The sequence below is a fragment of the Symphalangus syndactylus genome, chromosome 3 (genome assembly GCF_028878055.3).
Source record: "Symphalangus syndactylus isolate Jambi chromosome 3, NHGRI_mSymSyn1-v2.1_pri, whole genome shotgun sequence".
In the NCBI taxonomy this organism is placed as follows: Eukaryota; Metazoa; Chordata; class Mammalia; order Primates; family Hylobatidae; genus Symphalangus; species Symphalangus syndactylus.
Genome location: NC_072425.2, coordinates 28,328,175 through 28,355,655, shown reverse-complemented (window position 1 = coordinate 28,355,655; position 27,481 = coordinate 28,328,175). Strand labels below are relative to the sequence as shown.

Here is a 27,481-nt window from a genome sequence, read left to right as displayed (position 1 = left end):
CCCAAAATATGTACAACTATTATGTATCAATAATAATAAAAAAAAAAGACCTATAATCTCAGCACTTTAAGAGGATTGCTTGAGGCCAGGAATTTGAGACCAGCCTGGGCAATATAGTGAAACCTCATCTCTATTCTATATTTCTAAAAAGAAAAACAATATAACAATTAAAAAGAATTTTGACTAAGAAAAATACAACCATTTTTCTTAGCCTGGCATACACAGGCCTTCACAAAGTGATGTCAAACAACCTCTCTAGCCTCATATCCCACGGCCATAGCCTGTCCCAGTCCTACATACCAGCTACATTGAACCCTTTGTCATGGACCAGGGAGGCAACAAACTTTCATGTCACTGTATCTTTGTATATGGGTTCCCCCAGCCTATAATGCCTTTATTCTATCTTTAATCAAATTATACTCATTCTTTAAGACCCACTACAACTTCGGTCTTCTTTGAAAACCCTTCCTTGATTTCCCAGCAGAATTCAAAGCCCTTACTGCACCTTTGACAACATATCCATTAGTGGACTTACCACATTTTACGGAATTGTTTATCTCTATGTCTGTCCTCTCTACTGGACTATGAGTTATTTGCCTTATTTTATCAGAAATTCCTCACACAAGGCATGACCCAAAGTAGGTACTCCATAAAAGCTTGTTGCATGAATGACTGTTGCATGAATGAATAATAAAGTCTGAGGAAAGAAGACTGGGAGCTGTTTGGGTGTGTGATCCGTGTGATCTTAGTAGACCTGCTCAGTCATCAGGGCAATAGATTGCGCTTACATTGTTCTAAACTATCTCCAAATCATTTGTCCTGCCTGTCACTGAGCTGAGAGCAATTCTGAAAGTGATGAATAGCAGACCAATTATGAGCAATAGGAAACATTGGTTATAACTCCAGGGAGAAGACACAGCCATATCAGTAGCCTCATCCATCTAATCATGAGTCATCTTCCCAAGGCATCTTGCTCTGTGACCTTGAACTGTCAAGGGTTTGTTAATCTTACACAAATTTAAGTTCTTCAGAGGATGGGTCCCCTTGTCAGCCTGTGTCCTACAAGGTGTTGCTCCTGGACTGCCCAGTCCTGGAAGGGGAAACCTGGCTGGAACTCACATACTTTTCCTAAGGGAAACCTTTAGCTGAGGATTCCAGTCCCACCCAAGAGACAAGACCTGTCTTCTAAGCCTGCTGTCCTTTGATAGATAGTAACTCCTCTTTCCTGTGGTGAGAACATCTGGAAATGAGAGGCAGGTGGGAAAGTTTCAAGTCAAGGATTTGTCCAAGACTGTGGAGTTTGCATCTCTAAATGCTAGCTTAAGTTAATGGCAAGTTCCTAAATAAAGAATTACCCAGTTTCTCTTCTGTGGCCACTGATGATTTCATTTTTCCAGTACGCCCATTGTCCCTAAGGAGGCATCTGAGGGAGGAAGCCTCTCCTGCTGGTGGGGCTTCTATGGGACTATGAGTGGGAGCAGGAAAATAAAGGTCACAGGACAGGAGGGGACATGCTTAGTCTAGCTAGATTCATTCTGAGTTTACCTTGGCCTTTGATAGGGAGCCTTTTAAATTTGGCTGAGGGAGCTTGGAAGTGGTAGATTCTTATCAGCTTTAATGTAGTCATATTTCTATTATGGCAAGTGGGATTCTGAAAAGTCTAGGTCATTTAACCCAGGAAAGGATGTTACACATGATGGAGGGACGGCAGAACATTGAGGTTAGGAGCATGGTCACTGGAACCAGACTCCTGGGTTCAAATCCCAGTGCTATCACTAAGCAAATTGATAGAATCATCTTCAACTCTCTATGCTTCACTTTCTGCCTGTATAAAATGGGTATATACTAAGATCTACCTCAATTAGAAATGTACAAGGATCATGTATAAAGTGCCTAAAATAATGTCAGATCTATATAAATATCTACATATATTTGATAATTAAATGAATATTGACTAGGCCCTGAACTTGGGTATTCTCTAGATGAAAGAAAGTAACTTAATAAGCAAAATAATTTTTAACAGTTGTTAGACATGCTTATTTACAGACAAAAGAAACTCTAGGCACATCTACTCTCACTTGGAATTATTTTTATTCTTTGTAATATTTTCTATTGAGAAAACAATATGGCACTGGAACACGCTATCAGAGATATTATCTTTGCCTTTGGGGAAGTATGACTTTCCTTGTCTCTGTGAACGGATGCCCTTTTGATTTTTGAATCAGTGGATCTCTAAGGGTAAGACAATTACTGTTTTTTATATGCCTACTCTGTGCTAGATGCTTTAATAAGAAGCAAGAGAAGAGGATTGGGGGAGAAAAAGAGAGAGAAGTGGGGGAAGACTAAAAAGAAAAAAAAAAGGAAGCAAGAAGAAGCTACAACTAATATTGATCAAGTGTTCAATTGTACTAGCTATTGCTAAGTGCTTTACATGCATAGTCTTATTTAACAGTTAAATACTATTATTACCTCCACTGAGGTTATAAGTAATTAAATTATATCTCCATAGTACGTGGCAAAATGAGAGCTTAAACCTAAGTCTATCTGATTCAAGTACTGCCTTTTCTTTACATCCATCATCTTACATAACATTCAGAGCCACCCTATAAAGTAGGTGCTCATATTACTCCCATCTTACATCTAAGAAAACGGAGCTCAAGCAGGCTAAGTTGAATGTGCAATGTCATCCAACAGGTAAGCATGAAATATGAAATTTAAATGTAAATTTTGTTGACTGTTAAAACCATGGTTCTCTCTCTGACATCTCACTAAAACCTCTAAAATATCAAAATCTCACTGGTAAGTCTGTTCACCTTGAATGTAATTAATGCTCTCCTGATACATAAAAAATAAGCAAATAAATCTATCTATATTTATACCTATATCTATAAACCTATATGTTATCTATACCTATATATTCTCCAGCTCTATTCAAAATGAGTACCTGCACATATGAGAAACAATCACCAGGGAAGCACTATAGAGGGATGAGAAGAGCTACACTAACATTGTACTACCCTACCTCAAGCACCTGCTACTTCAATTGCCTGGTGTTCCCTCTGATTTTTGGAAGATAAGCAATAATTTCTGAAAAAGATCCAGGTTGGAGCAAGCTGAAGTTGAAGAAGCCAAGCCCAAGCTCTTTTGATAGTGGATGTATGATCTCTGAAAAAGCATTAAGAAAAGGGCTTTGAATTGAGCCAATAGATGGTTTTTATTGAGTTTTGAGACAAAAACTTTGATTAGATGGTGGAGCAAAACCCGGTTTCCAAGGGGCTGAGAAATAAGAAGTGAGAACGGAGCAAGAAGTTTTATTGTCAAAGAAAGATAAAGTGGAAAATGATAGAAGAAACTCTAGAATCCAAGAAAGGCTATCTGATGACAGAACAGGCTTGCCCATGCCAAAGTGTAGTGGAAAAAGCCAGTAATGACAAAGGCTCTATTCTTTGCATGCTGAGACCACAAGCTATGGAACCAGACAAACAAGGGTTTAAATCTTAGCTCCATAACCTACTGCTATGTAATACTGATAGTTCTCCTTCGGAGCATCAGTCTCCTTTAGCCACTCAAAAGTAATGTTTTGAATACCTACTATGTATATGGCACTAAATATAGAAGCTATTGTGACCCAGGATAAGTCTAAAAGTCTGGAAGCAAGATACTTGATTTCTATCCTTAACTCTAAGGCAACGGAAATAGTTTCTGTGCTTTCTAACTTCTTTCTTCATAAATCACATACCATACATTAAGATATACTTAGACTTGCTGGGTGCAGTGGCTCATGCCTGTAATCCCAGCACTTTGAGAGGCTGATGCAGGTGGATCACCTGAGGTCAGGAGTTCCAGACTAGCCTGGCCAACATGGTGAAACCCCATGTGTATTAAAAATACAAAAATTAGCCAGATGTGGTGGTGGGTACCTGTAATCCCAGCTCCCAGCTACTTGGGAGGCTGAGGCAGGAAAATCGTTTGAACCTGGGAGGTGGAGGTTGCAGTTAGCTGAGATTGTGCACTCCAGCCTGGACGACAGAGGGAGACTTCATCTCAAAGAAAAAAAAAAAAAAAAGAAAAAGAAAAAGATGTACTTAGACATACTGCAGTTATTTCAGAGCCCTATAATCAGCATGGCCTGGATAAGACTGAGTTGGCTGTGGATTAAATCATGATATCTCCCCCAAAATTTATGTTGAATCTTAATCCTCAATGCAACAGTATTAAGAGGAGTGGTCTTTAGGAGGTTATTAAGTCATGAGGGCTCTACTTTTATAAATAGGAGTATTATCTTTATAAAAGGGCTCAAGGTTAAAGCAAGTGCTCTTTTGCCCTGCCCTTTGGTCCTTTCTGCCATGTAAGGACACAGTGTTCCTCTCCTCCCAAGTATGCAGCACCAAGGTGCCATCTTGGAAGCAGAGAGCCACCCTCACCAGACACCAATCCTGCCAGCACCTTCATCTTGGACTTCCCAGCCTCCAGAACCATGAGGAAATAAACTTCTTATAAATTACTCAGTCTCAAGTATTTTGTTAGCAGAAATGGACTAAGGCAGAGTCTACATCAAGATTCAGACCCATGTGATGAAAAACTGTTGAGGGAACTAGGAATGATTTCCAGGAGAGAAGAAAAAATCAACTGAGACCTAAAGTATCTTCAAATACTTGAAAGACTGTCACTTAGAATTGGAGAGAGGATTAACTTTTATTGAGCTTTTTCTAGTGCAAGGCAGTGTTGCTAAGCACCTTACATGAACTATCTTAATTTGTGAAACAATTCTATAAGGTAGATATTATTAATCTCATTTTACTAATGGTAAAACAAAAGCTTAAGAATTTAAGTAACATCCCAAAAGGCATACAGTATTTTTTTGAGATAAAAGTAGTATTTAAACCCTCATGTCTCGCTTTCAAAACATATGCTCTCTCTAGTAAATCAATAGCTAAAACCTGCTCAGTACAGTGTTGATAAACAGAATTCGAAACTACAAGGACAAGAAATGTATAGAAAAATACTTTGATTCAATATAAAGAAGGGGCTGGGCATGGTAGTACATGCCTGTAATCCCAGTACTTTTGGAGGACAAGGCTAGCAGATTACTTGCGCCCAGCAGTTCAAGACAAGCCTGGGAAACATGGCAAAACTCCATTTCTAGAAAAAATACAAAAATTATCCAAGCATGGTGGCATGTGCCTATAGTCCCAGCTACTTGAGAGGCTGAGGTTGGAGGATTGCTTGAGCCAGGGAGATCGAGGCTACAGCGAGCAATGATCGTGCCACTGTACTCCAGCCTGGGTGACAGAGTGAGACCTGGTCTCAAAAAATTACATACATACATAAAGAAGGATGTTCTAGTAGTGGTGGAACAGGATGCTTAGTAGGTCACCCAGCAAACCATTCCAGGAGAATTCAAAAAGAAGCTCTTGCAGGATATAGGAGAAAAGAATCAAGTAATACATAAGGGTTGGCCTAGATGCCTGTATAAATCCTTCTATTCCTTTCTTCTCAAAGGCACTGTTGTGATCAAAAAATAAAACAATGAAATGTAGAGAAGGAGGAATAAGAGGAAAAGCAGAAAGTAGCAAAAATATGATAAGTAAGAATTTGTCTTTACTCAGCACTTATTATGCACCAGCACAAAGCTAAACATGTTAATACCCATCTCATGCAATACAGTACTCTCAGATACTAGGAATTATTAGTAAACTCTAGTTAGTAAACATAGGTGAGGGAATTGAGGCTTAAAGTCCATTGCCACAAGTAACTAACATAGGAGAGAGGCAACAACTAGGGCTTGATGAAAGATGTGACCAGATGAAAGACAATCTTTCAACTACTAGAGTAAAAAGCTCAAGTTTTTCTAATAGATCACCTTTGTCTACAGGTTTTTCAACACGGGCAGTGGGGAATTGCCCAAAAAAAAAAAAAAAAAAATCAAGCCCGATCAAGCCTCTAGACCTAACTACACAGTTACAAGAAATACAAGGCCAGATAAGGACATTAAATAACACCATAGGAATGCAATCAGCAAAATCCAGGTTGTGGGGAATTCTGCAGCACAAACAACCCAGTTTGATCCATAAAATATCCCAAGGAATAAAAAGAGAGATAGATAGGTTAGAAGAGAATCACTTATCAGCCAACTACAACATTTGGATCTTATTTAGTTTCTGATTTGAAAAAACAAACAAGTACCAAAGATATAAGACAATCTGGTAAACATGAACAATAACGGGATGTTTGATGATATACATAAATTACTGTTCATTTGGGAATCCTGGATAGGGTATTAAGGTTAACTTTTGAGTGTTTATGTTTAAGAGATAAGGACTTTAACATTTACACATGAAATTATCTCATGTTTGAGATGTGTTTCAAAATTACCAGGGCAGTGTAGAAGCAGATGTGAGAGGAGGTAACACAGGATTGGCATGATTAATCACTACTAAAACTAGAAGATGATAGGTACATGGCAGTTCATTATTATGTTCTCTCTACCTTTGTATATGTTATGCTTTTCTGAACTAAGTTGATTTTGGAGTGGGCAGCAGATCCTGGGACTTAACAGTGCTCCCCCAAATGGGATAATTTGGAGATGAAGCTAAAAATGAAAAGGAACACATGATCCAAGAAGAATCCACATTCTTTGTGGTCTTCCTCTCCTCTCAGGATATGAATTTATAGCCTGGAATCCTTTTGCTCAGAGATGCTAGGCATGATGTAACTCTGTCACCCAGAGAAGGCACTGCACAGACTGACCATCTGTGTAATGATACAAACTCAGGCTGCTTTCAACTGCATGTGCCTGGTGAATTGTGAGACACATCTAGAACGATTTTTTTTTTCTTCTTAGATTAGGAAGAAATAGAAAGAGAGAGAGTTGGATTGTTTGTGAATTCTCTCCAGGCCCTTAGCACCACTGTTGACTGAAGTTGCCTAATGACCTAAGAAGAGCTCCCTGTGAACAGGGTTAAGCTCCAAAAGGGATGGAGCCTGCAGCTTGCTCTTCCTGGAAGCCCAGCACTGCCCTGGCTGGGGCAGTCTTTGATGACACCCTCAGATAAATGATGGTGCTTTGATAAATAAGTAGACATTGGACAGCTGGAAAAAGGATTCCAGCCCTGGCTCTGATATTTGCTAGTCTTACAGGGCTTTAGATGATGGCTGGCTATACTCTCTGAGTCTCAGTTTCCTTATCTATAAAATGAAGATAAACACTGCTACCTTCATGCTTCTATTGAAAGGAGCCAATGTATGTGAAAGCACCATGAAAGCATGTCAATGCAAGCTGGTGACCTTTTTTCACTCATTCATTCAGTCATTTATTTTCATTTTAAGTGTATTTATTGAATTTCTACTATGCATCAGGCACTTTACTATAAGCTGTGGGTATAAGGCTGACTAAAAATTGGTGTAGTACCTGGTTTCATGAAGTTTACCTGCTAATGTATAGGAAAATATTTTGACTCAATATAAGAAAAGTTGTTCTCTCCGTGAGGGAAACCAGATGCTTAGGCGTCACTGAGCAAGCCATTTGAAAACTGGGAATGTTCAAACACAGTCTCCACAACCTTTTGCAAGGTACGAAAGAAAGGAATTGAGAAATAGACTAGGGTTGGGTTGGATGCTTCTATAATCCCTTCCATTTCTGAGTTTATCTGCTGTTTCTTCCTCACAAACTCTGTTATGACCATAAAATAAAATAATAAAATTTGGAAGAGGAGGAGACACAGGTATCACTCAGTTTCAAAAAATAAAAGTATAATTAGAAAGTGTGATAACTGCTATGGAAGAAAGACAAAGAGACCCAAGAAAGTAAGTGAACAAATAAACAAGGAGGATCTTATCAAATCTGGAAACCTTGGCAATCTGATAAATGAGTAACAGTTCACTCAGTGGAAAGAAGAAAAGCGGAGAAATACATTCCAACTACAGGGAATAGCCTGTGCAAAGTCTCTTTGGCAGGACAGAGCACAGTGTTTCCAAAAACTAGAAGAAGATCACTATGGCTGGAGCACAGGAAGCAAGAGAAGTAAGAAGACAAGATGAGTTTTAATAAATTAGGAGGTTTCCGCCCAAGCAGCCCCTGTGCACCATGGCGACTTTGGTTTTTATCTGAAGAGCAACTGGAAGTCGATAAACGGTTTTAATCAGGAAAGTGATGTGAGCAAGTTGTAGTTTTGGAAATATCACTCTGGCTGCAAAGAAGTGGACGGATTAAAAGAGGCAGGGGTTGTTATTAGACAGGAGACTATTGAAATAGTACAGGCAAGATTTGGATCAGTTTGGGAGAGACTGAATGTATTAGAGAAATTCTTAAGGAGATAAATCTACAGGACTTGGAATGGGTTGTATTTTGTGGGGAATGGGTGCAGGTGGAAAGGAAAGAGAGTTATCAAGGCTGACTCCTTGGTTTCAGGACTTTAAAAATGGAAATAGAAAATATTGTCAGAAGAAAGGGAAGGCAATTCACGGCAACCATAGTAGAGTGGTCTGCAAGGGTTACAAATGAGAAGTTACTGTACTTTTATTGTATGGTAGGAGCCAATCCTAGAATGAATCAAAGTGAATCACTGTAGACAGAGATGCCTGCTTTTTCAAAAGTTTTGGCTGTTAAGAAATGAAGAGACAGTAGCTGGAGAAGGTAACTGAATGTAATGACATTGTCTTTAGCATGCATTAGACTTTAACTTTTATTTAAAATTTGAAGAAGAGTAGCTAGTAGAGAGAAAAGTAAGAAGCAGCTCAGGTGCTCAGGTCAAATCCTGGCTCTACAAGTTCCTATTGGTAAGACCTTGAGACAAGTGATTTAGCTTCTCCATGCCTCAGTTTTCATGTTGGGGAAAAAAGGATAATAATAGCACCCACCATGTGGAGTTGATGAGAGGGTTCAGTGAGCCAAGGACATAAAGTGCTTTAGCTAAGCTCCTGGCACCATGGAAGTGCTCAGTAAATGTTTGTTATTATTAAAAGGACAAGGGAAAGCTTTTCTGCCATTCTCTTTTTTTATTGCATGTAATAACTAATTCAATGTCCCACGGAAAAAAAAAATTCTCTTCCCTGACATGCAAAAATGTTTGCATTTGCTAAAGCTGTATATCTCGCATTTCTTATTGAATCTGGTAGTCTTCAGGTCCCATGAAAGAGCTATGTTTTCCAGTTTTGCAGGTAGGCAAGCCAAGTATTAAGTTCCTCTTTTGTAATTGACCATGAGTATGTTGAGTAATATGTGGATTATTTCTCCGTCTTTTCTTTGATCTTCCCTGTTGCCAAGGATTGCCTGACAGTCTGATTCTTGGCCGGTTCACCTCCTTCTCAGAATGCACTAAGATAGAAAGGAAGTGACCCACAATAGCAGAGAAGGTTTAAGCTAGATTATAGGAAGTACTTGACTTTCTTAATCTCTAAACAAGGAATTCCCTGAGGGAATTTCAAACTGAAAATGACATATGAACCAAGTTCTGGGTAGTGGTTCTCAAGCTCATTTTGTACCAGAATTACCTGGGGAGGCTGGGAAAATGAAGACTCCCAACCCCAAAAAAAAAAAAAAACAGAATCAGTAGGAAGAGACAAGGAAACTCCATTTTAAACAAACACTTCCCCCATTCTCACCTTAAGTGATTTTGATCCACTGAGACACTCTGAGATCCAGAACTCCACTCACTAGGCACTCTTGACCTCCCTTATTCTGCTCTACTTTTTTTCTATACTTTTTAATATACTATTTACTCTGCTGATTGATTATTTCATGTCTCTCTCACACACACTCCAGTAGAAATTAATTTCCTAGACTGTGAAGCTATAATGCCTGCTTTGCTCCTTGAGGTATCCCAAGTGCCCAGAACAGTGTCTGGCCAATAGGAACCCCTTAGTCAATACTTGTTCAAATGATGTAAATGGAATTCTCACTCTTCAGCCATCTCATACATATACCCCCCATCTAACTGACATTGACCCTCTTAGTTTAGTATTCTACAACATTTGAGTCAAGAATATGGATCTATTCTCCAGGAGAAAAATACAAGTAATGTATAATTCTGCAAAAACTTTCTAGGGATGAGCATCCAAAGATCCTATAAAGTCAAGGATCCCCAAATGCCAAATTAACAACCCTTGCCATAAAATCGGTCCTGGTCCCCGCAATTCATCTTCTGTTACTACCGTTGCTACTCTAAGACTCAAATCTAGTTATATCTCTCCCTTGACCTACAATCTTGAAAGACTCTATATGGTTTGCACAGCACCCAAATTTTACAACATGGCATTCAAAGTTGCCCACAATGCAGCCTTCTGCCTATCCCTTTTCCAGTTTTATTTCTACCAAATCTTTCAGGCCTGTTGCAAGAATGGCTGAGTGAACAAAAAAGCTTTGGACTCAGGCATCCTGGGTTTGAATTCTCACCCCACAACTCACTAGCTATGTTATCTTACATAAATTATTTACCTCTCTGAAGTCTCAGGTTTTTGTTATTTAATTTGTAAAGTAAGCATAATAGTGAATACTTCAAATGTGTTGTAGGGGGACAGAGTAAGAGAACATACACAAATACACATGAAGCATTTTTTTAAATGCCAGGCACGTAGTTGGCACTCGATAATTGTTAGGTTTTATTCTTCTATTCTACATGCTCAGCACATAGTAGTGACGCATTTTTCTGTCCCCTGCTTTTCCAGTATTGCTTAGTCTAGACTGGGGTTTGGCAAACCTTTCCTGTAAAGGACTAAAAAGTAAACACTTTGAGCTTTGCACCCCATACTGTTTTCTGTAGCTACTACTTAACTCTGCTGTTGCAGCAGGAAAGCAGTTATAGATTATATGTAAATCAAGATATGTGGCTATGTTTCATAGACTTGATTTATAAAAATAGGAAGCAGGCTGGATGTGGCCCATGGGCCACAGTTTTCCAACTCTGGTCTAGACTAGCTTTGAAATCTTACAGACCTGGGTTCAAGATTCTCTGGGGTTCCACCTCCTTATCTGTTAAATAAGGATAATAATAGTACTTCCCTCATAAGTTGTTGGATGATTAAATTAGACAAAGCATGTAAAGTCCTTAGCACAGTTTTTGGCACATAGTACATGTATATGTATCTGGTGGATATTATTGTCTTCATCATCAAAAAACTTGCTTTGCAGTTCTACTATGTGTCCATATCCACCTTCCCTTCTTCAAGAATTGTTTCCAGATTCTCCCTCTCAGAGTTTCTTTCTCTCTTCTAACACTGTTGGAATGTCTATTGCACTATTCAAAAATAAATTATGCATTTGTGTAGCATATGTAAGTAATTATAGTAGCATATGTGTCCTTGTTACTAGACTGTGTGCTCCTTGAAGGCACAGTCTGTGTCTTGTTCCTCTCTATAGCACATTTTCTAACACAGTATCTGGCACACAGTAGGCAACCTATACAAGATAATCGCAGTGATGGGGCTATAGTGAGGGTGGTACTGGTAGTGATAGTAGCGGTGTAGCATAGTGATGGTGGTAGTGGTCATGGTTGCAGTGATGGTAGGTAATGGTAATAACTGGGGGAGGGGGTGAGACTTGGCTGTTAATTTCTCTTCAAAGAGTAGTTATTTGGAATTCTCTTCTCAGTTGGAGCCAAAAAGTAGAAATGAAACAAACAAGCTTTTCTGGCAGAGAGAAAGGATCTGCTGGAAGGTCAGACAACCACAAGACCAGAATTACACATGACTCTTCTGAGGGCAGCATGAACAGAAAATGCTCACAGGATTGGAAGTCAGAAAACCTGAGGGCTAGAAAGAACCATTCAGATCTACAGAGTATTTTACAGCCTTCAAAACACTAAAAGTCTCCTAATTTTTCTACAGACATCTGTGGGGAAAGTTACCACCACCCATTTCCCAGATGAGAAAACTGAGCCTTGGAAAAATAAAAAATATTTCCAAGGGTTGAAGTCACGTCTTACTTCAAATTCAGCCTTGGTTATGTGACCTGAAAAAACTCAGTCCTCAGCTCTGTTCTTAGTTTTACTATCTGTAAAATAAAGAGGTTGATTTGTAAAACAAACAGGATATGATTTTAATAGCCCTATCTGCTCATAAATGCTATGTCATTGTGTGCCACTGGTATGGAGTGCAAGATATGTATATCTTTCTCCTCCCAGTATTAAATTTAAGGAGTAAAACTGGCATTGTCTCTGAATGGGAAACGAATTTCAGGTCACAGCATGCCTCTTCCAACCTCAAAAGATTTGCTTTATATTCTGGATAGAAGTTAGAGCTGACCTTACCACAGTGCCAAAGGGGACCTTGGATGAAGTTAGCCTGCTTTTCTCATCATACAGATAAAGAAATGGAGACCTAGACAGTAGAAGCAAGTCCAATGTCATGTAATAATCAAGGACAGAGCCTAGTTCAGATTCCTAGTGTCTCTGTTTTCTAGTTTTCCCAAAGAAAACTCCCAACCCTGAGATGAAAAGGGATAAATACTAGATTGCCTACTTTACCAATGAGTAAAAGTCAGATCACACAGACAGTAAATGGCAGAGAAGGGATTCAAATCCAACTCTATCTGGCTCTTCAGTATGCCACTCCTCTGCCTCCTCCACTTGGAAGACTCTCTTTCACCCAGAAGCTAAGTTAACAACCACACAAAGTCTTGTACATTTAAGCATCAGTTGTGCTGAGCCAAGCTCTGTGGCTTTGGGCCATGTAAGAGCCATTTAACAGGTGGAGGGAGGAGATTTATGCATTAATCAAATTATCTATCATAAAGAGTTTTTTCTTGCTTCTCTTCAAAACAACAGCACAAGGTATAATCAAGGGCTCGTTTCCAGCTTAGGCAGAAGGCATCATCTTTTCCCACGAATTCACTGGAATGTACCCAAGGAGACCCCAATTACCCAAGGAGCTAGTGTCCAATGGTCCCCAAGGCCATCGAGAATACCTTGGTCCAGAATCAGAGGACAAAAATAACCCACAAACCTCAGGCATGTCATATCCTCTCTCTGTTAGTCCCTAACTGTGCCATAAAATGGGGTTCAGGATGTTACTCAGAGCCTCTACTCCAGGGGTCGGGGGTTCTCATACAGAGGAACTTCCACTCTGCATTAGAATGAGCTATGATATTCATTGCCAACAGAGTACAAGTTCCAGCAATGTTTATAAAGTGAGAAAATGCCCCTGAGATCCCTCCATTTATAAAGTGCCCTTTTGGGTTAGCCAATGGCCTCTCCCATACAAAATATGAATCCTGTTCTAAAATGTCATGTCCTAGCACTTTAGGCACCAGCAAAGTTTTCAAGTGCTACCTAGAAGAGGAGTTACCAAAGGAAACATAGAAAAAGAAAAGAGTCATTTTAAATAAATATTATTTTTATCACTATCATAGATAACATTCATCTGTTAAGTGATTTCTTTTTGGACATTATGCATTCATTATCTCTTTTGATTCCCATGAAGTAGGGATCGTGAGACCCCATTTTACAAATGTGGAAACTGAGGTATGAAGACACCATTCAGCATCACACAGTGAATGGGGATTGAGGAAAGATCCCAACCCAAGTCGGTCGAGCAAAGAACTTGTACTATCTGCTTCCATGTAAATAAAGTGTCTTGTAGGAAACTCAGAAAGAAACTGACTCAACTTATCTGTTTTTTAATTTTTGTTTTGTTTTGTTTTGTTTTTTGTTTTTTGAAGTAGGAAAAGAAAGTCCCAGAAAGAGAAAAAAACTTGCTATGACCTGCTATGACTCAGTGTGAAAGCCCAGGCCCCTCAACTATAGGTCAGGGCTCTGTAGTGTTTTCTTGTATCCATGTGGCCTGTAGAGATGGCAGAAAGATGGAAAAGTCATGGGAGGAAGGGTAATGGGAGTTAGAGGCAGAGTTGGAGAAACAAATGATAAACAAAACGAGAGTAGCTGCTTTTTCTTCCCACCAGCTTTGTTTTGTGGCCATATTCCCTTCCTCCAGGATCATTTCCAGACCTGCAGTGGGCCTATCCCACTCATTCCCGCTGCAACCTGGCTCCCTTGGAAATGTCCAAGGCACTCCATCCCTTAGGCTGCCATGACACTTTAAACAGGCCTTTCATTTGTGTTTGGGGAGGGAGAGAAGAAACTGGAGACTTGGAGGAGGCCACCTACAGTCTTTCAGCTCTAACATTTCTTTGCAAGGATCACTAAGAGGAAAAGAGAGTGGAAGTGAGAAGATAGTGCCCATGCCTGTCTGTCTGTTTTAACTTCTCCTGGCTTCCCCATTGCCCTGGGGCTAAGCTCCTCATCACATGTTGTGCAGTTCTGCCTGACTTCTCTTCAGCATTGTCCAAGGAGTTTTCTCCCAGTCTCAACTCCAGCCACACTGGTTTTCATTCTCTTCCTGAAATGGGTCACATTTGCTCATTCTTCAGGTGTTTGCAGAGGTTGGGCATTCTACCAGCAATGTTCTCATTCTCCTCTTCCTTTCTGAAACCCCAGTCTTCCACATTCATTTTATGCACTTGGACCCCAAAAGCTCACTTTACATGTCACTTCCTCAGGAAAGGCTTCTCTGACTGCAAAAGGCCCCTTAATACACGCTTGCAACCCACCAGCCTAGTACTCTGTACAGTCTTGAATCTACTTATTTGTGTGATTGTTTCATTAATATCTGTCTTCTCCATAAGTCTGTGAACTCCATAAAGATAAAGACCATATCCACTTGTCACACTGTTCACTCTTCAGGGTATAACGCAGTCTTAGCATACAGTGGGGGCTCAAAGATACTTAATGAATGAATGACTAGCACGTCCAGCTCCACAGGTCTCCTGCAAGGAGAACAGTGACATCTAGTGACCACTTTCACACTCTTGGGATTCTCTGATCACACACCACTAATTGGCCTCACAAAGACCTCACTGGATTTCCAGTAAGTTGAATATTTCAGTGATGCTGAGGGAACCTGGCATGGAATCCAGACATAGGGGAATCTGGCTCCTGCACAAACAGAAAAGGCACCACCAGCCTATCTATTGCTATGCATGTGCCAAGAACACATTGCAAAAGTCCCGTGGCTTGGCTTGTAGTGTGCCTCATTGCAGATGAGGACAGTGTGGCCCAGAAAGGCCATCACTGGGGCGATTTCACAGAGCAGTAAACACAGATATTCATAGACTCATTCACCAAGTCCCGGAAGGCCAGTCATACACAACTACATCCTCACTGATACAACACTAGTCAAACCACTAGGTATTTTTATTTATTTATGTTTTGGAGACAGTGTCTCCTTCTGCTGCCCAGGTTGAAGTGCAGTGGCACAATCACAGCTCACTGAAGCCTTGACCTCCTCCTTGAGTGCATGATGCGCTCAAGCGATCCTCCCACCTCAGCCTCCAGAGTAGCTGGGATGACAGGTGTGCACCACCACACCAGGCCATTTTTTTTTTTTTTTGAGACAGAGTCTTGCTCTGTCACCCAGGCTGGAGTGCAATGGTGCGATCTTGGCTCACTGGAAACTCTGCCTCCCAGGTTCAAGTGATTCTCCTGCCTCAGCCTCCTGAGTAGCTGGGCTTATAGGCGCATGCCAACACACCCAACTAAGTTTTGTATTTTTAGTAGATACGGAGTTTCACTATGTTCTCCAGGCTGGTCTTGAACTCCTGACCTCATGATTGGCCCATCTTGGCCTCCCAAAGTGCTAAGATTACATACATGAGCCACCATGCCTGGCCTAATTTTTTCTTTTAGAAATGGGGGGTCTCCCTATATTGCCCAGGCTGGTCTTGAACCCACTGGGCTCAAGCTATCCTCTCACCTCAGGCTCCCAAAGTGCTGGGATTACAGGCGTGAACCACTGCCCCTGGCCCTGTTCTTGTTATTTATTGGAATCTGTAACAGCCTCCTTATGGATCTCCTTGATTCTACTCTTACATTCTCACAGTCTATTCTGACCCTGCAGTTGGAGGTGTGGAGACATACACATATGTATTTTATTGTTGGTGTTAGTTTGGGGACCTCTGATGTGCAGAGTTAAGATTATTTGCAATGTTCAGTTTAGGACTGAAGCTCATTGTTGAGCCATGCATGGGTAGGCTTTATTTATTTGTTCAGTTAGCTAGTTAGTTTTAATAAACTTTTTAAACTTTAATGAACTCTCACAAATCTACCACCAAAAACACCAGCTAGGAGCTGAGTGCAGTGGCTTACACCTGTAATTCCAGCACTTTGGGAGCCTGAGGCGGGCAGATTGCTTCAGGTCAGAAGTTCGAGACCAGCCTGGCCAACATGTCGAAACCTTGTCTCTACTAAAAATACAAAAATTAGCCAGGCGTGGTGGTGGGCGCCTGTAATCCCAGCTACTCAGGAGGCTGAGGCAGAAGAATTGTTCGAACCCAGGAGGCGGAGGTTGCAGTGAGCCAAGATTGCACCACTGCACTCTAGCCTGTGCGATAGAGTGAGACTCAAACAAACAAACAAACAAACAAAACACCAGCTAGGAACTTGACTACTTACATGTAACATATGCTTCCTTATGCCATTACCTTACTTTTCCTGACTCAAGATCACCATCATCCTGTCTCCCATGTTCATCACTTCCTTGCTTCCCTTTTTAAATCATATTTATTGCATCTGTATTTATTCCTAAAAGGTAGTATATTTGAGGTGTAGGTGTGCTTTAACTTAAAGAAGGGAGGAAAGGGTGTTGTGCCATATAAAATCTTTGGGGCCAGGCGTGGTGGCTCATGCCTGTAATCCCAGCACTTTGGGAGGCTGAGGTGGGTGGATCACCTGAGGCCAGGAGTTCAAGACCAGCCTGACCAATATGGTGAAACACCATCTCTATTAAAAACACAAAAAATTAGCTGGGCATGATGGCGGGTACCTGTAATCCCAGCTACTCCGGAGGCTGAGGCAGGAGAATCACTTGAACCCAGGAGGTGGAGGTTGCAGTGAGCCGAGATCACACCATTGCACTCCAGCCTGGGCAACAAGAACAAAACTCTGTCTCAAAAAAAAAAAAAAAAAATCGTTAGGACTTACTTTCTTCAGTTAATAAATGTTCATTCATTTCATATTGACAGGTATCACTACAGCTCATTCATTTTGGTTATTGTAGTATATTCTATTGAATATATACCCTACGCTTTATTTCAATGCTGTCCCATGGATGGGAATTTGGGTTTTTTACAGAGGCCTCATTCTGCCACACAATCTAATCCCAACCGCCTCCTGCCAATAATCATGCATCATCATCACCTCATGGCCCGCAGGATAGGGTCGAAATTCCACAATTTGGCTTACAATATTGTGGAACATTATTGTGTTCCACAATACACAATGTTGTAATTGTGGAACAACATTACAAACAATGTTCTTTTCTTCCTTAGGTCATCTACCTGACACTTTCCCTACCTCCTTTCTCCTAAGGCTTCTCTTTCCTCTATGAAGCTCTGTATGAGCACTCAACACCCTCCAGCACTTAGCCAAGAAGGATGCTGTGGGAGGGTCACAGGATTCATATAGTTCTACTAGACTTAGTCAGTGGTCTAGCAGCGGAGGCCCAGGGCTGTCTGGGAGCTGTTGTAGAGGGAGGAGTGGGGATCAAATAGGAGATGCTTTATCCACCTTCCTCTGCCTCATTGAAATAGTGGCATCACTATTCCTGATTTTATGGATTGAGGTTCAAGAAAGATTGCATTTGGAAAAACTGTTCCATAAAGATAAGTTTGCAAACCAGTGAATCAATAATTCATATGGCCTCCTCAAGCCCTGCCATTCTATAATTAAAAGAGAAAAAGAGGAGCAATAATTTCATGGCTAAGCATAAACTCTAGAGCAGACCAACTTTGAGTAAATCACTTAACATCTTTGAGGTTTCCTCAGCTGTAAAATGGGTATGATATTAAAATGAACCATATGAAATTGCCATTTTATAAGTAAAAAATGGCCAAATGTCAGCAATTTCATATGAATCGAACCAATATATGTAAGTAAATCACAGATCTGGAGGGCAGAGTAAATGAGATAATGCAAGTATTGTACTGAGGTAGATACTGTTAGGTTTTCACCAAACCCATGTCTTCTCCTAGGCACACAGCCAAAATCCATTTCCCTGTCTTCATTTCAGACAGGTATGGAAAATGGCTGAGTTCTAATCAATAGAATGGACGAGAGGTAAAAATGACATTTGCCACTTTCAGGCTTGTTCCATTTAAACCTATGATATGCAGCCCTCCCTGTTCTTTCTCCTTCCACAGCAATTTTGGAAGCATCAGGTAAATGCAGCACAAGGAACAGGCTGAGTCCCTGCACTACTTTTTTTGTTTGTTTGTTTGTTTTTTGAGACCAAGTCTCACTCTGTTACCCAGGCTGGAGTACAACGGCGTGATCTCAGCTCACAGCAACCTCTGCCTCCCAGGTTCAAGCAATTCTCCTGCCTCAGCCTCCCAAAGTAGCTGGGATTACAGATACCTGCCACCATACCTGGCGAATTTTTGTGTTTTTAGTAGAGATGGGGTTTCACCATGTTGGCCAGGCTGCTCTCAACTCCTGACCTCAGGTGATCCACCCGCCTTGGCCTCCCAAAGTGTTGGGATTACAGGCATGAGCCACCGCGCCCAGCCTGCACTACTTCTCATAAAGCCACCCATCAATCAAAAACATCTATTTGGGATGCTGCACAAACAAACAAACAAACACCTTGATTGTATTAAGCCACTGAGATTTAAGGGTTTATTGTTTATAACAATTAGTATTGTCAAACTATGTAAGTACTTAGAACATGGTAAGGAATCAATAAATGCTAGTAACCACCATGATGATGATAGCATGATGATCATGATGACAATCCCCCTGGACAAAAGGTCCATAAGAGTAGGAGGTAGGAGGGCTGGTCAAGTTTGACTGAGTGGCTGGGTCAGGGGAGCTCACCTCCTTTGTGCCATTGTCTTGGATGAGGGTATAAAGCGGCACCACACGGTTGATTTCCAGCAGCACTGGTGTGGGGCTCAGCTGCTCCTTGCCTGGCCGGCGGCAAAGGTGACAGGTAGATGGACAGCGCCCCTTCTCCTCACAGCGAATCTCCACACCTGAAATGAGCTGGTCATCTGACAGCATCTGGGCTGTCAGCAAACCTGAGAGGTAGGTGATGAAGGGCATGGACTTGAGCTCCTTCTTGCTGCCCAGCTCTGTGGTCTCTGGAGAGGCACAAAACAGGAAAAGGGAAAGGTAAACTCAGGATTATTCAAAAGGCCAGACTCTTGAACTCACAAAATGCAGATGCTAAGAAGCTGGTATCCATTGAAGAGGTAAAAAGATGATAGAGTGATTTATTCATGATGCCTTGGAAAGACTGCCAGACTGAGGGTTCAAAGGCCAGAATGGTGTATTGTCCTACCACTTACATTAAATATCTACTTGCTTTGTCTGTCCCTCATTTTTCCCATATGTAAAGTTGGGGCCAAGCACAATAATCCCAGCACTTTGGGAGGCCAAGGCAGGTGGACCACCTGAGGTCAAGAGTTTGAGACCAGCCTGGCCAACATTGCAAAAACTCATATCTACTAAAAATACAAAAAAATTAGCCAAGCATGGGGGTATGTACCTATAATCCCAGCTACTCAGGAGGCTGAGGCAGGAGAATCACTTGAACCCAGGAAGCAGAGGTTGCAGTGAGCTGAGATTGTGCCACTGCACACCAACCTGGGCAAGAGAGCAAGACTCCATCTCAAAATAAATAAATGAATGAAAAATAAATAAATAAATAAAGTTGGTAGGTTGGGCTAGATGATTATTCAATAATTTTGCAAGATATAAATATTCAAAGATATTTTTTACCCAACCAAAAATTCCTTTCTGTCTTCTGTCAACCTACAAAAAGTATATCCTTCCTTTAAAACTTATATCTAGTCCTATATTTTCCATGCAGCCCAATATTACAAGGAAAACACAAGCTTTGGGTCAAGCCAACTTCATCTGAAATCTCAGTTCTGCTTGAAAATACCTCTGCAACCTTAGGAAAATGTCAATATCCAGGTGACTCCAATGATAAATTCTGAGAAATGGGGTTAATAATACCAACAAAATCAGTTATGAATAGCAAATGAGAAAGAAGGTGGTAGGACTGTCTGGAAAAGACATCATTTCTCCCTTTTTTGTGTGTGCTTACCTGTTCCCTTGTTCACACTTTTCCTGCCTCTTTCTTCATGTGCACACTGAGATCTGACTTATGCATGCTTTATTAGGTGTCATCTCTCTTGATCTATAAACCAGTATTTTCCACCTCTATGCCTTTGCTCACTCTATGCTGCTTTTCCCCTCTGCCTCTCCACATCTCTTCTATCAATGCTCCATTCCAACGTTACTCTCTTTAGGGAGTCATTCTTCATTGCCCCAGCCCTTCTTTTCTGAATAAGTGTTTCTATTTATGAGATCTTATTTATAAGTTCATTTTCCCTTCCCATTTTCTGCTGACCTCTAAAACAATATTATCAACTCTTGGAGACCAGGGGCCATGGCTCCCATTCCTATCCACTTTCAGTGCCGAACATGGTGCGATGGATGTATTTGATACCCAGCCAGAGAGATTATAGAATTCTGAATGGCTAGAAATATATTCACGATCTAGTCTAGAGACTCCAAAACTCTTCTGAGGAATCCTAGGGATCCTAGGAAGCACCACAGCAATTGATTGTATAGAAAAAAAGGGAAACTGAGCAGGCAGGGCTCTAAACTCTCATCTCTGTTTCAAACAAAGCAGTTTCATTTTTATTTCTTTTATACACTGGCCTTCTATACAAGATTTTGTAAAAATAAAGGGTTCTATGGCTATATTAAAAACCTTGAAGAAGCAAAGTGATTTGTACAACCGAGAGGCTTCCTTTTACATCAGACTATGAGAATGGTATCCTCACAGATGTGCAGTGCATAATCTGAGTGGTAAAACATGGTAATTTTATACTAAGAGACAGAGCTTAATCCATCTGGCAGCTTCAACGAAGCCTAGTAATGTCAAGGCAAGCTCCTGCCTCAGTGGAAATAGAGGCCCCACGCCCTGATGTCGGGGAGAAAAAGGAGAGTCGTCTCTCGCTCTTGTTCTCGGCTTGTAGTGACATGCAGCTGATCTGGAAATGAACTTGCCAATTAGAAATACAAATAAACGCAGCCTTCATTCATTACTCTTTGGGCCCTCAGGCCTGGAATCTGGCCTCCACCTTTTCTGTCTGGCTGTCAGCAAATGCTTATGAGCATCAGATCAAAGGCTCTGGGGGAGAAGACAAGGAAAATTCCAGTTAACCAATCCTTCACAGGGACTAAAGAAGGACAGTTACTAAGACAAACAAAACAAGAGTGTAAAGAAGGCATCCCAGCAGCTAGTGACAGTCTTATATCCAGACCATTCAAAAGAAGATGATGATGACTTTTTGTAGACCAGAGGGATAGTTTTGAGGAAAGATGACTTCAAACTTGGGAGAGAATAGCCATTCGGGGAGAAGGTCAAGAGAGTCAGAGCAATGAGGACACTAGGGACTCATTAGCCCACGCTCTGGCCTAGGTCAACAAACTATGGCCCATGGGCCAAATCCAGTCCCCTTCCAGCTTGTGTAAATAAAGTTTTATTGGAACACAGCCACCCCCTTTCATTTATTTATTGTGAATAGCTGCAAGGACAGAATTGAGTAGTTATAACAAAGACTCTATAATCACAAAGCCTAAAAATATTAACTAACTTACCCTTTACAGAAAAAGTTTGGCAACCCCTGCTCTTGACCTAGCTTATAGATGGGGAAACTGAGTTTCAGAGGAATGATCCAACCACGCAGGAATATGGAAGTATGATGGATTAAGTAATGTAAAAATTGTGGAATCAAATGCACCATCAATATGCTTAGATTGTGAATCTCCAGGGAGAAAAACTAGAGTGGGGCATCTTTTCTTCATAAAATGGATTTCAAAAACTATTGAAAGAACACACTGGTATGCTGATCTAGTACAAATCTTCACATTTTAAAGAAGAGAAAAGTGTGTCCCAAAGAAGGAAAATGACTTTCCAACGTCACACAGTGAGTCCTTTCAGCACACAATCCCAGTCTTCTAATCACCAATTTATCATTTAAACGACTATCTCATGTTATCTCATATTTTAAAGCACAGATGGCATGATCCCCATAGCACCTTGCTATATGCACATAATTTCATTGAGAAGAAATATAACTTGGTGCTAAGAGTAAAAATTCCCTTGATCAAACAAACATTCATAGTCATTGGGTTAAAGATATAACTATCCATTTAACAACACAATAATCTATAGATCTTTGCTAGTCTGCTTCTGTTCAATAAATCTTCAGCTTTTTAAATCTATCATCCCTTTTGGTGCAGTTAAAAGCCCACAATCTTGGCTGAAAATTGCACCACAGTAGCAGTATAGAATTTACAGCTGAATTTAAGGGTTAGTTTTGCCGAAGGAGGGCTATAATCTGGTCCAACCCCATCGAAACCTATGACCAAAATAAGGAAAGGGACTTATTTCTAAGTCTCACGCACTTGTATTAACAGTGATCCGTTTCTTAGAGACTGTGTCACGCCTAAGTTATGATATAGATGAGAGGTGAGATGGAACACCATTAGCCATTCCATTAATTATTCCTCTGTAGACATTACAATTGCAAAAGCTAATTGCTTCTGATTCAACCTTACCCTGTGGCTAAAGTCATCTATTCGAAAGGCAAACCTTATATTCTTCTCCTGCTTAAAACACTTCCATTTCACTTCACTGCTCTTAGGTTAAAGACCAAAACCCTTAAGACAGCACATAGAAAATGTGGGATCTAGACAACATGCTGCCTCTCTAGTTGGATCTCTTATTCTGTTCCTCCTAGTTCAGCTACAATGGCTAAATCCCTTGCATATACCCTCTGCCTCTCTCAATCCTGGCACAGGCTCTTCTTTCTGCACAGAATTCTTTCCTCCACCCCATCTCCAGCCCTGCCTTTTCCAGGCTAACTTCCACTCATCCCTCAGGTCTTAGTTCAAATGCCCATTCCTCAGAAAAGCCTTCCCTGAATTCCTCATGCCACTAATGTATACCAAGATATTTATATATATATGTATATACAGCATCTCACTCTGTCACTTGGGTTGAAGTCAGTGGCACAATCTCAGCTCACTGAAATCTCTGCCTCCTGGGCTTAAGTAATCCCCCCGCCACAGCCTCCCAAGCAGCTGGGACCACAGACACATGCCACTACACCTGGCTAATGTTTTCTTTTTTTTTTTTTTCTTGTTGTTGTTTTGTATTTTTTGGTAGAGACAGCGTTTCGCCATGTTGCCCAGGCTGGTCTTGAACTCCTGAGCTCAAGCAATCTGCCCACCTCAGCCTCCCAAAGTGCTAGGATTATAGACATGAGCCACCGCACCTGACCTATTAAGGTTTCATATTACAGATCCTCATAGCATCCTATTCTCTGTATCACCTATTAATGTCTCGAGATTGTAAACTACATGAAGGAAAAGACAGCATCAGTTTTGCTGATCCCATATCCATCTTTCACAGTACCTGGAACACAGCAGGCTTTCAAAAATATTTTAAATATTTGTTAAATATATAGTAAACATATATACCCTGTGCTGCCTTATCCAAGCATTGATGAACCTAAGAGCCAGAATTAGTAAATTACAAGGACGATAACTAATAAATGATTGTAGTCAATATACAACCTCTTCCCAAAGTAAAATTAGTGCTCTGATCAAAAGGTCAACAGATGAATAGCTGAGCACTTTTCCAGTTGCTCTGACCCTCTCTAGGTTTTCGTGTAGGCCCTTGCCATTAAGTGAATGGGAGAGTTAGGTTAAAAAACGGTGTCTTTAACAGGCCAAGGAAAAAGAACATTTTTGAAGAGACTTATCCTCTGTTCACATTTCCCATCCCTCTGAACAATGCTTCCAAAATAGGATCATGTCTGGTTTCAAGCCCAATTCAGTTCCAATGACACTACAACCCATTCATTTGAGAACCTGCCAACTGAACTCTCTTTTTTCTCCTCCCAAATTCCTGCTGGGTATTATTTTGTTGCCACCAAAAAAAAAAAAAAAAAAAGCCTCAGTTGAAGTGACAACTCCTTGTTGGGAGGGCAGCCAGGGCTTTTCGGCAGGAGGTGATGGCACCGCTTGCCCTCATCCAGAAAACAAAACAAAGCATCAGACTAAGGGCTTCTGGGAGAGCCAAAGCTGCACGGATGTTTGTTCAATATTCGGCAACGGTGCAGGGCGCTGCCTCCCTAGTCAGACAGGCTTGCTTTGGCAATAGGTTTGCACTTGAAGCATTTAAAAGCTCCACAGGGACCAGAGGGGCTCAAATTAGAAACATTAAGGGAGAGGGGAAAGGGGTGAGACTTTTATATCATAAAGAACGGCCTTTATTACAGCAATGGCCTCCCAGGAATTACTGAAATTGGATCATTTCTTAGGCGGAGTTACTGTCTCCTGTTGGAGGAAAGCAATTGCTCTGAGGCCTGACTCAAGGACCCACACAAATATCTTTAAGAAGGGGAAAATAGCCAGCTGAAATGCCATTAGCAAGGCCTGCACTTCTGTGTTGTGCAATATGAATTTCTCAGCCGAACAATCAAAGTCCAGCATCATTAGTGTGCCCTTTATAAATAATAGTACCAACATAAAAGAGTTATTGTGAGGATTAAGTAAGGGGCCTGGAACAAGTTAAGCACTCAGTAAGTATTATTTGTTATTGTTGTTGTTGCTGTAGTTGTCATAATTGCATTGCTGTTGTTGTTACATGATATTAAAATTGAAATTTCTGTTCAGACACCAAGGCCTAATAGAAGTAAAATTCCAAAGTAATGCCCCTAGATGCAGAATTTACAAAGGAGAGGAAATCTAACCAATTTCATAACTCTAGAAACCTCAGCCAGAACAAAGACATAAAAAGAGGTTAGGCCAGACATGGTGGCTCATGCCTGTAATCCCAATACTTTGGGAGGCCAAGGCAGGTGAACCACTTGAGCTCAGAAGTTTGAAACCAGCCTGGCCAACATGGCAAAACCCCACCCCGACGAAAAACACAAAAATTAGCTAGGCGTGTTGGCACACGCCTGTAATCTCAGTTATTTGGGAGGCTGAGGCACGAGAATCACTTGAACCCAGGAGGTGGAGGTTGCAGTAAACCGAGATTCTGCCACTGCATTCCAGCTTGGGTGACAGAGTGAGACCCTGTCTCAGAAAAAAAAAAAAAAAGAATATAAAAGAAGAAAAGAGAGGTCAGAAAGTAGCAAGAAAAGCTTTTTTTTTCTTGAGATGGAGTCTTGCTCTATCACCCAGGTTGGAGTGCAGTGGCGCAATCTCGGCTCACTGCAACCTCCACCTCCTGGATTCAAGCAATTCTCCCTCAGCCTCCTGAGTAGCTGGGACTACATGTACATGCCACCATGCCTGGTTAATTTTTGTATTTGCAAGAAGAGATTTAAGAAAGTTTGTTTTTTGTTTTGTTTTTGTTTTGTTTTGTTTTGTTTTTGCAAAGAACTATTACCATGTTTGGAGTCTTCAGCACCCTAGCCAGCTCAAGTGTTACATGCTATCTTCTAACTCTAAGTTTTGTGAGAGGAACCCTCAGCAGTGCCACTTGGAGAACTTGGATATATTCTTAGCAACTGGCAAGAAAATGGACTAGGTTCTATCTTCACCTGAAAAAGCTGTAGTGGCCTATACCAACAGAACAGAAGGAGCTGCAGAGGTTGCCCAGTGAAAAATGCTTGCTTCCTCTGAACTGTATATGGGTCACACAGAAGAAAGAACTGGCCTGGAACTCTTTTAAGCCCTACCCAAGAGGAATCTAACACAGTGATGGGTCCCCCACAGTGAATCTCCATGAGGTAGGAAGCCAGAGAAACAGTAGGTAGGAAGGGATCACTGAAGCCAGCCAAAGAGAAATGGCACTGTTCCAGGTCTTACGAGAAGTCCCAAGCAATGGGGACCGCTGAAAATCCCGTGAACAAGCCCCCAAGAGAAACGGCCAGCTTTATAAAGATGCCAGGACCAGAGACTGCAAAGCTAGGTAAAATAATTCTGAAGCAAGTATGACCTTCCTAATCCTGACCACCACTCTCTTTTTTTTTTTTTGCTTGTACTGTGAAGGAAGGGGAAGAAGAGGTGCAAAGTAAAGAAAGAGCATGAAGGCCAGCCATTCCCACCTCTTAATGCTCCTATTGGGAAAGATATGGAGATTTTATTTGTCAAAAGATTTGATTAAAATATTGGACTGGAAATCCTAATTCCTGATTTGAAAGTATGTTAGCAATGTAAAATATCGATAGTGCTGCTGCCTATTCCATAAGTGATAATAGATTAGATGTGGTCTGCTAAGATTTTCATCTAGAGGTAGAGGAAAATTATCCCAGTAAACATATCACAAAGAGTGGCGGAATCAACTCATACGTATATACTTTTGAGCATACTTGTTTTCACAGACTATCTTTTGACTATTCTCAATTTGCACTATGAACTGAACCGTTTATATCCTCATTATAGTACATGTCACATTTTTATTATTTGATTTAATATAATAATTAAATGAATATATTTCTCTCCAAATATACCATAAGTTTCATGAGAACAAGGACCATGGCCATTTTTAATGAACATTTGCATTCCAAGCAGAGTTCACTGTTTGATATCATGTACACAGTCTGCAGGTAAATATATGAACAAATGAATAAATGAATGCATAAATCTGACTCCTGTTCCACTAGTGTAATGCTTATCAGACTTCAGACCAACTATCCCAATTTATCACCACAGCCCCAAAGACAGTTGTTCTTTGTTTTATTTTATTAATAAACACTTGATAGATCAGAGAGGTAAAGTAACGTGACCAAAGTCACACAGCTAGCAACTAGTCTAGCTATTTCTACCCAGTTTTTCTGTTCTTTCCACTGTCCATATTTCCTCTCTGAAAAACTTTCAGCACCAGTTTTCACTCCTACAGGATGAGTCATATCCGTTCCAAATATTTGTATCTTCCCATTACCTCCCACCCCCAGGCAATGCCCCCAATCTCCCCCACCCATTTGCATGGGCTAATAGGGTCTCCTGGGTGGAAAGCATTCTAAAGGTCACCTGGTCAGAAATCCCATCTAATTTTTCATTTACCACCAAATAATCCTCCAATTTATTCTTGGACATTTCTAAAGATGTGGAAATCAGTACCTTTCTAAGCCTCAAGTTCCACTGTGGAAAGGCTCTATTAAACTTAGACTAACTTCTCATCCAGGAACCACACTTCTCATCCTAAGCATCAGACCCAAGCCCAGAGTTATGTACTTTACGCTATTAGATGCCTTATCTACAGTACTCACGCCTGGACTCTAGTTGGGGTGTGGGGTCATACTAAAATTAAACAATTAACTAACTAGGTAGATTAAATTCCTATCCCAGGAACTATAGGGCATTGTTGGGTGGCTTCTGAGAAAGTATATGTGTAGGAGTATGTGTATGTTGTGGTGTATGTGTTGTGTTCATATTGCAAGCACACACACACACAC

The 27,481-nt window shown here is 40.8% G+C and overlaps 1 protein-coding gene and 1 long non-coding RNA gene across 8 annotated transcripts in view; one reads left to right on the top strand and one right to left on the bottom strand.

The window, feature by feature from the left end:
• The window catches only part of LOC129478962 (uncharacterized), a 67,190-nt gene extending 40,937 nt beyond the window's left edge, over positions 1–26,253 (top strand). For 4 of the 5 annotated variants that reach the window (XR_010120190.1, XR_010120192.1, XR_010120191.1 and 1 more), the window contains one exon: positions 11,588–12,215. This is a non-coding gene — a long non-coding RNA (uncharacterized lncRNA). Of the gene's footprint in view, positions 1–11,587; positions 12,216–26,075 lie in introns of those variants that run through there. The other variant, XR_010120193.1, reaches the window with a different exon arrangement.
• Positions 1–27,481, bottom strand: part of ASTN2 (astrotactin 2) — a 1,055,774-nt gene that overhangs the window by 265,775 nt on the left and 762,518 nt on the right. For all 3 annotated transcript variants that reach the window (XM_063636815.1, XM_063636816.1, XM_055271311.2), the window contains one exon: positions 18,861–19,126. In XM_063636815.1, the coding sequence (XP_063492885.1) occupies positions 18,861–19,126 (266 nt within the window). The remainder of the gene's footprint in view (positions 1–18,860; positions 19,127–27,481) is intronic.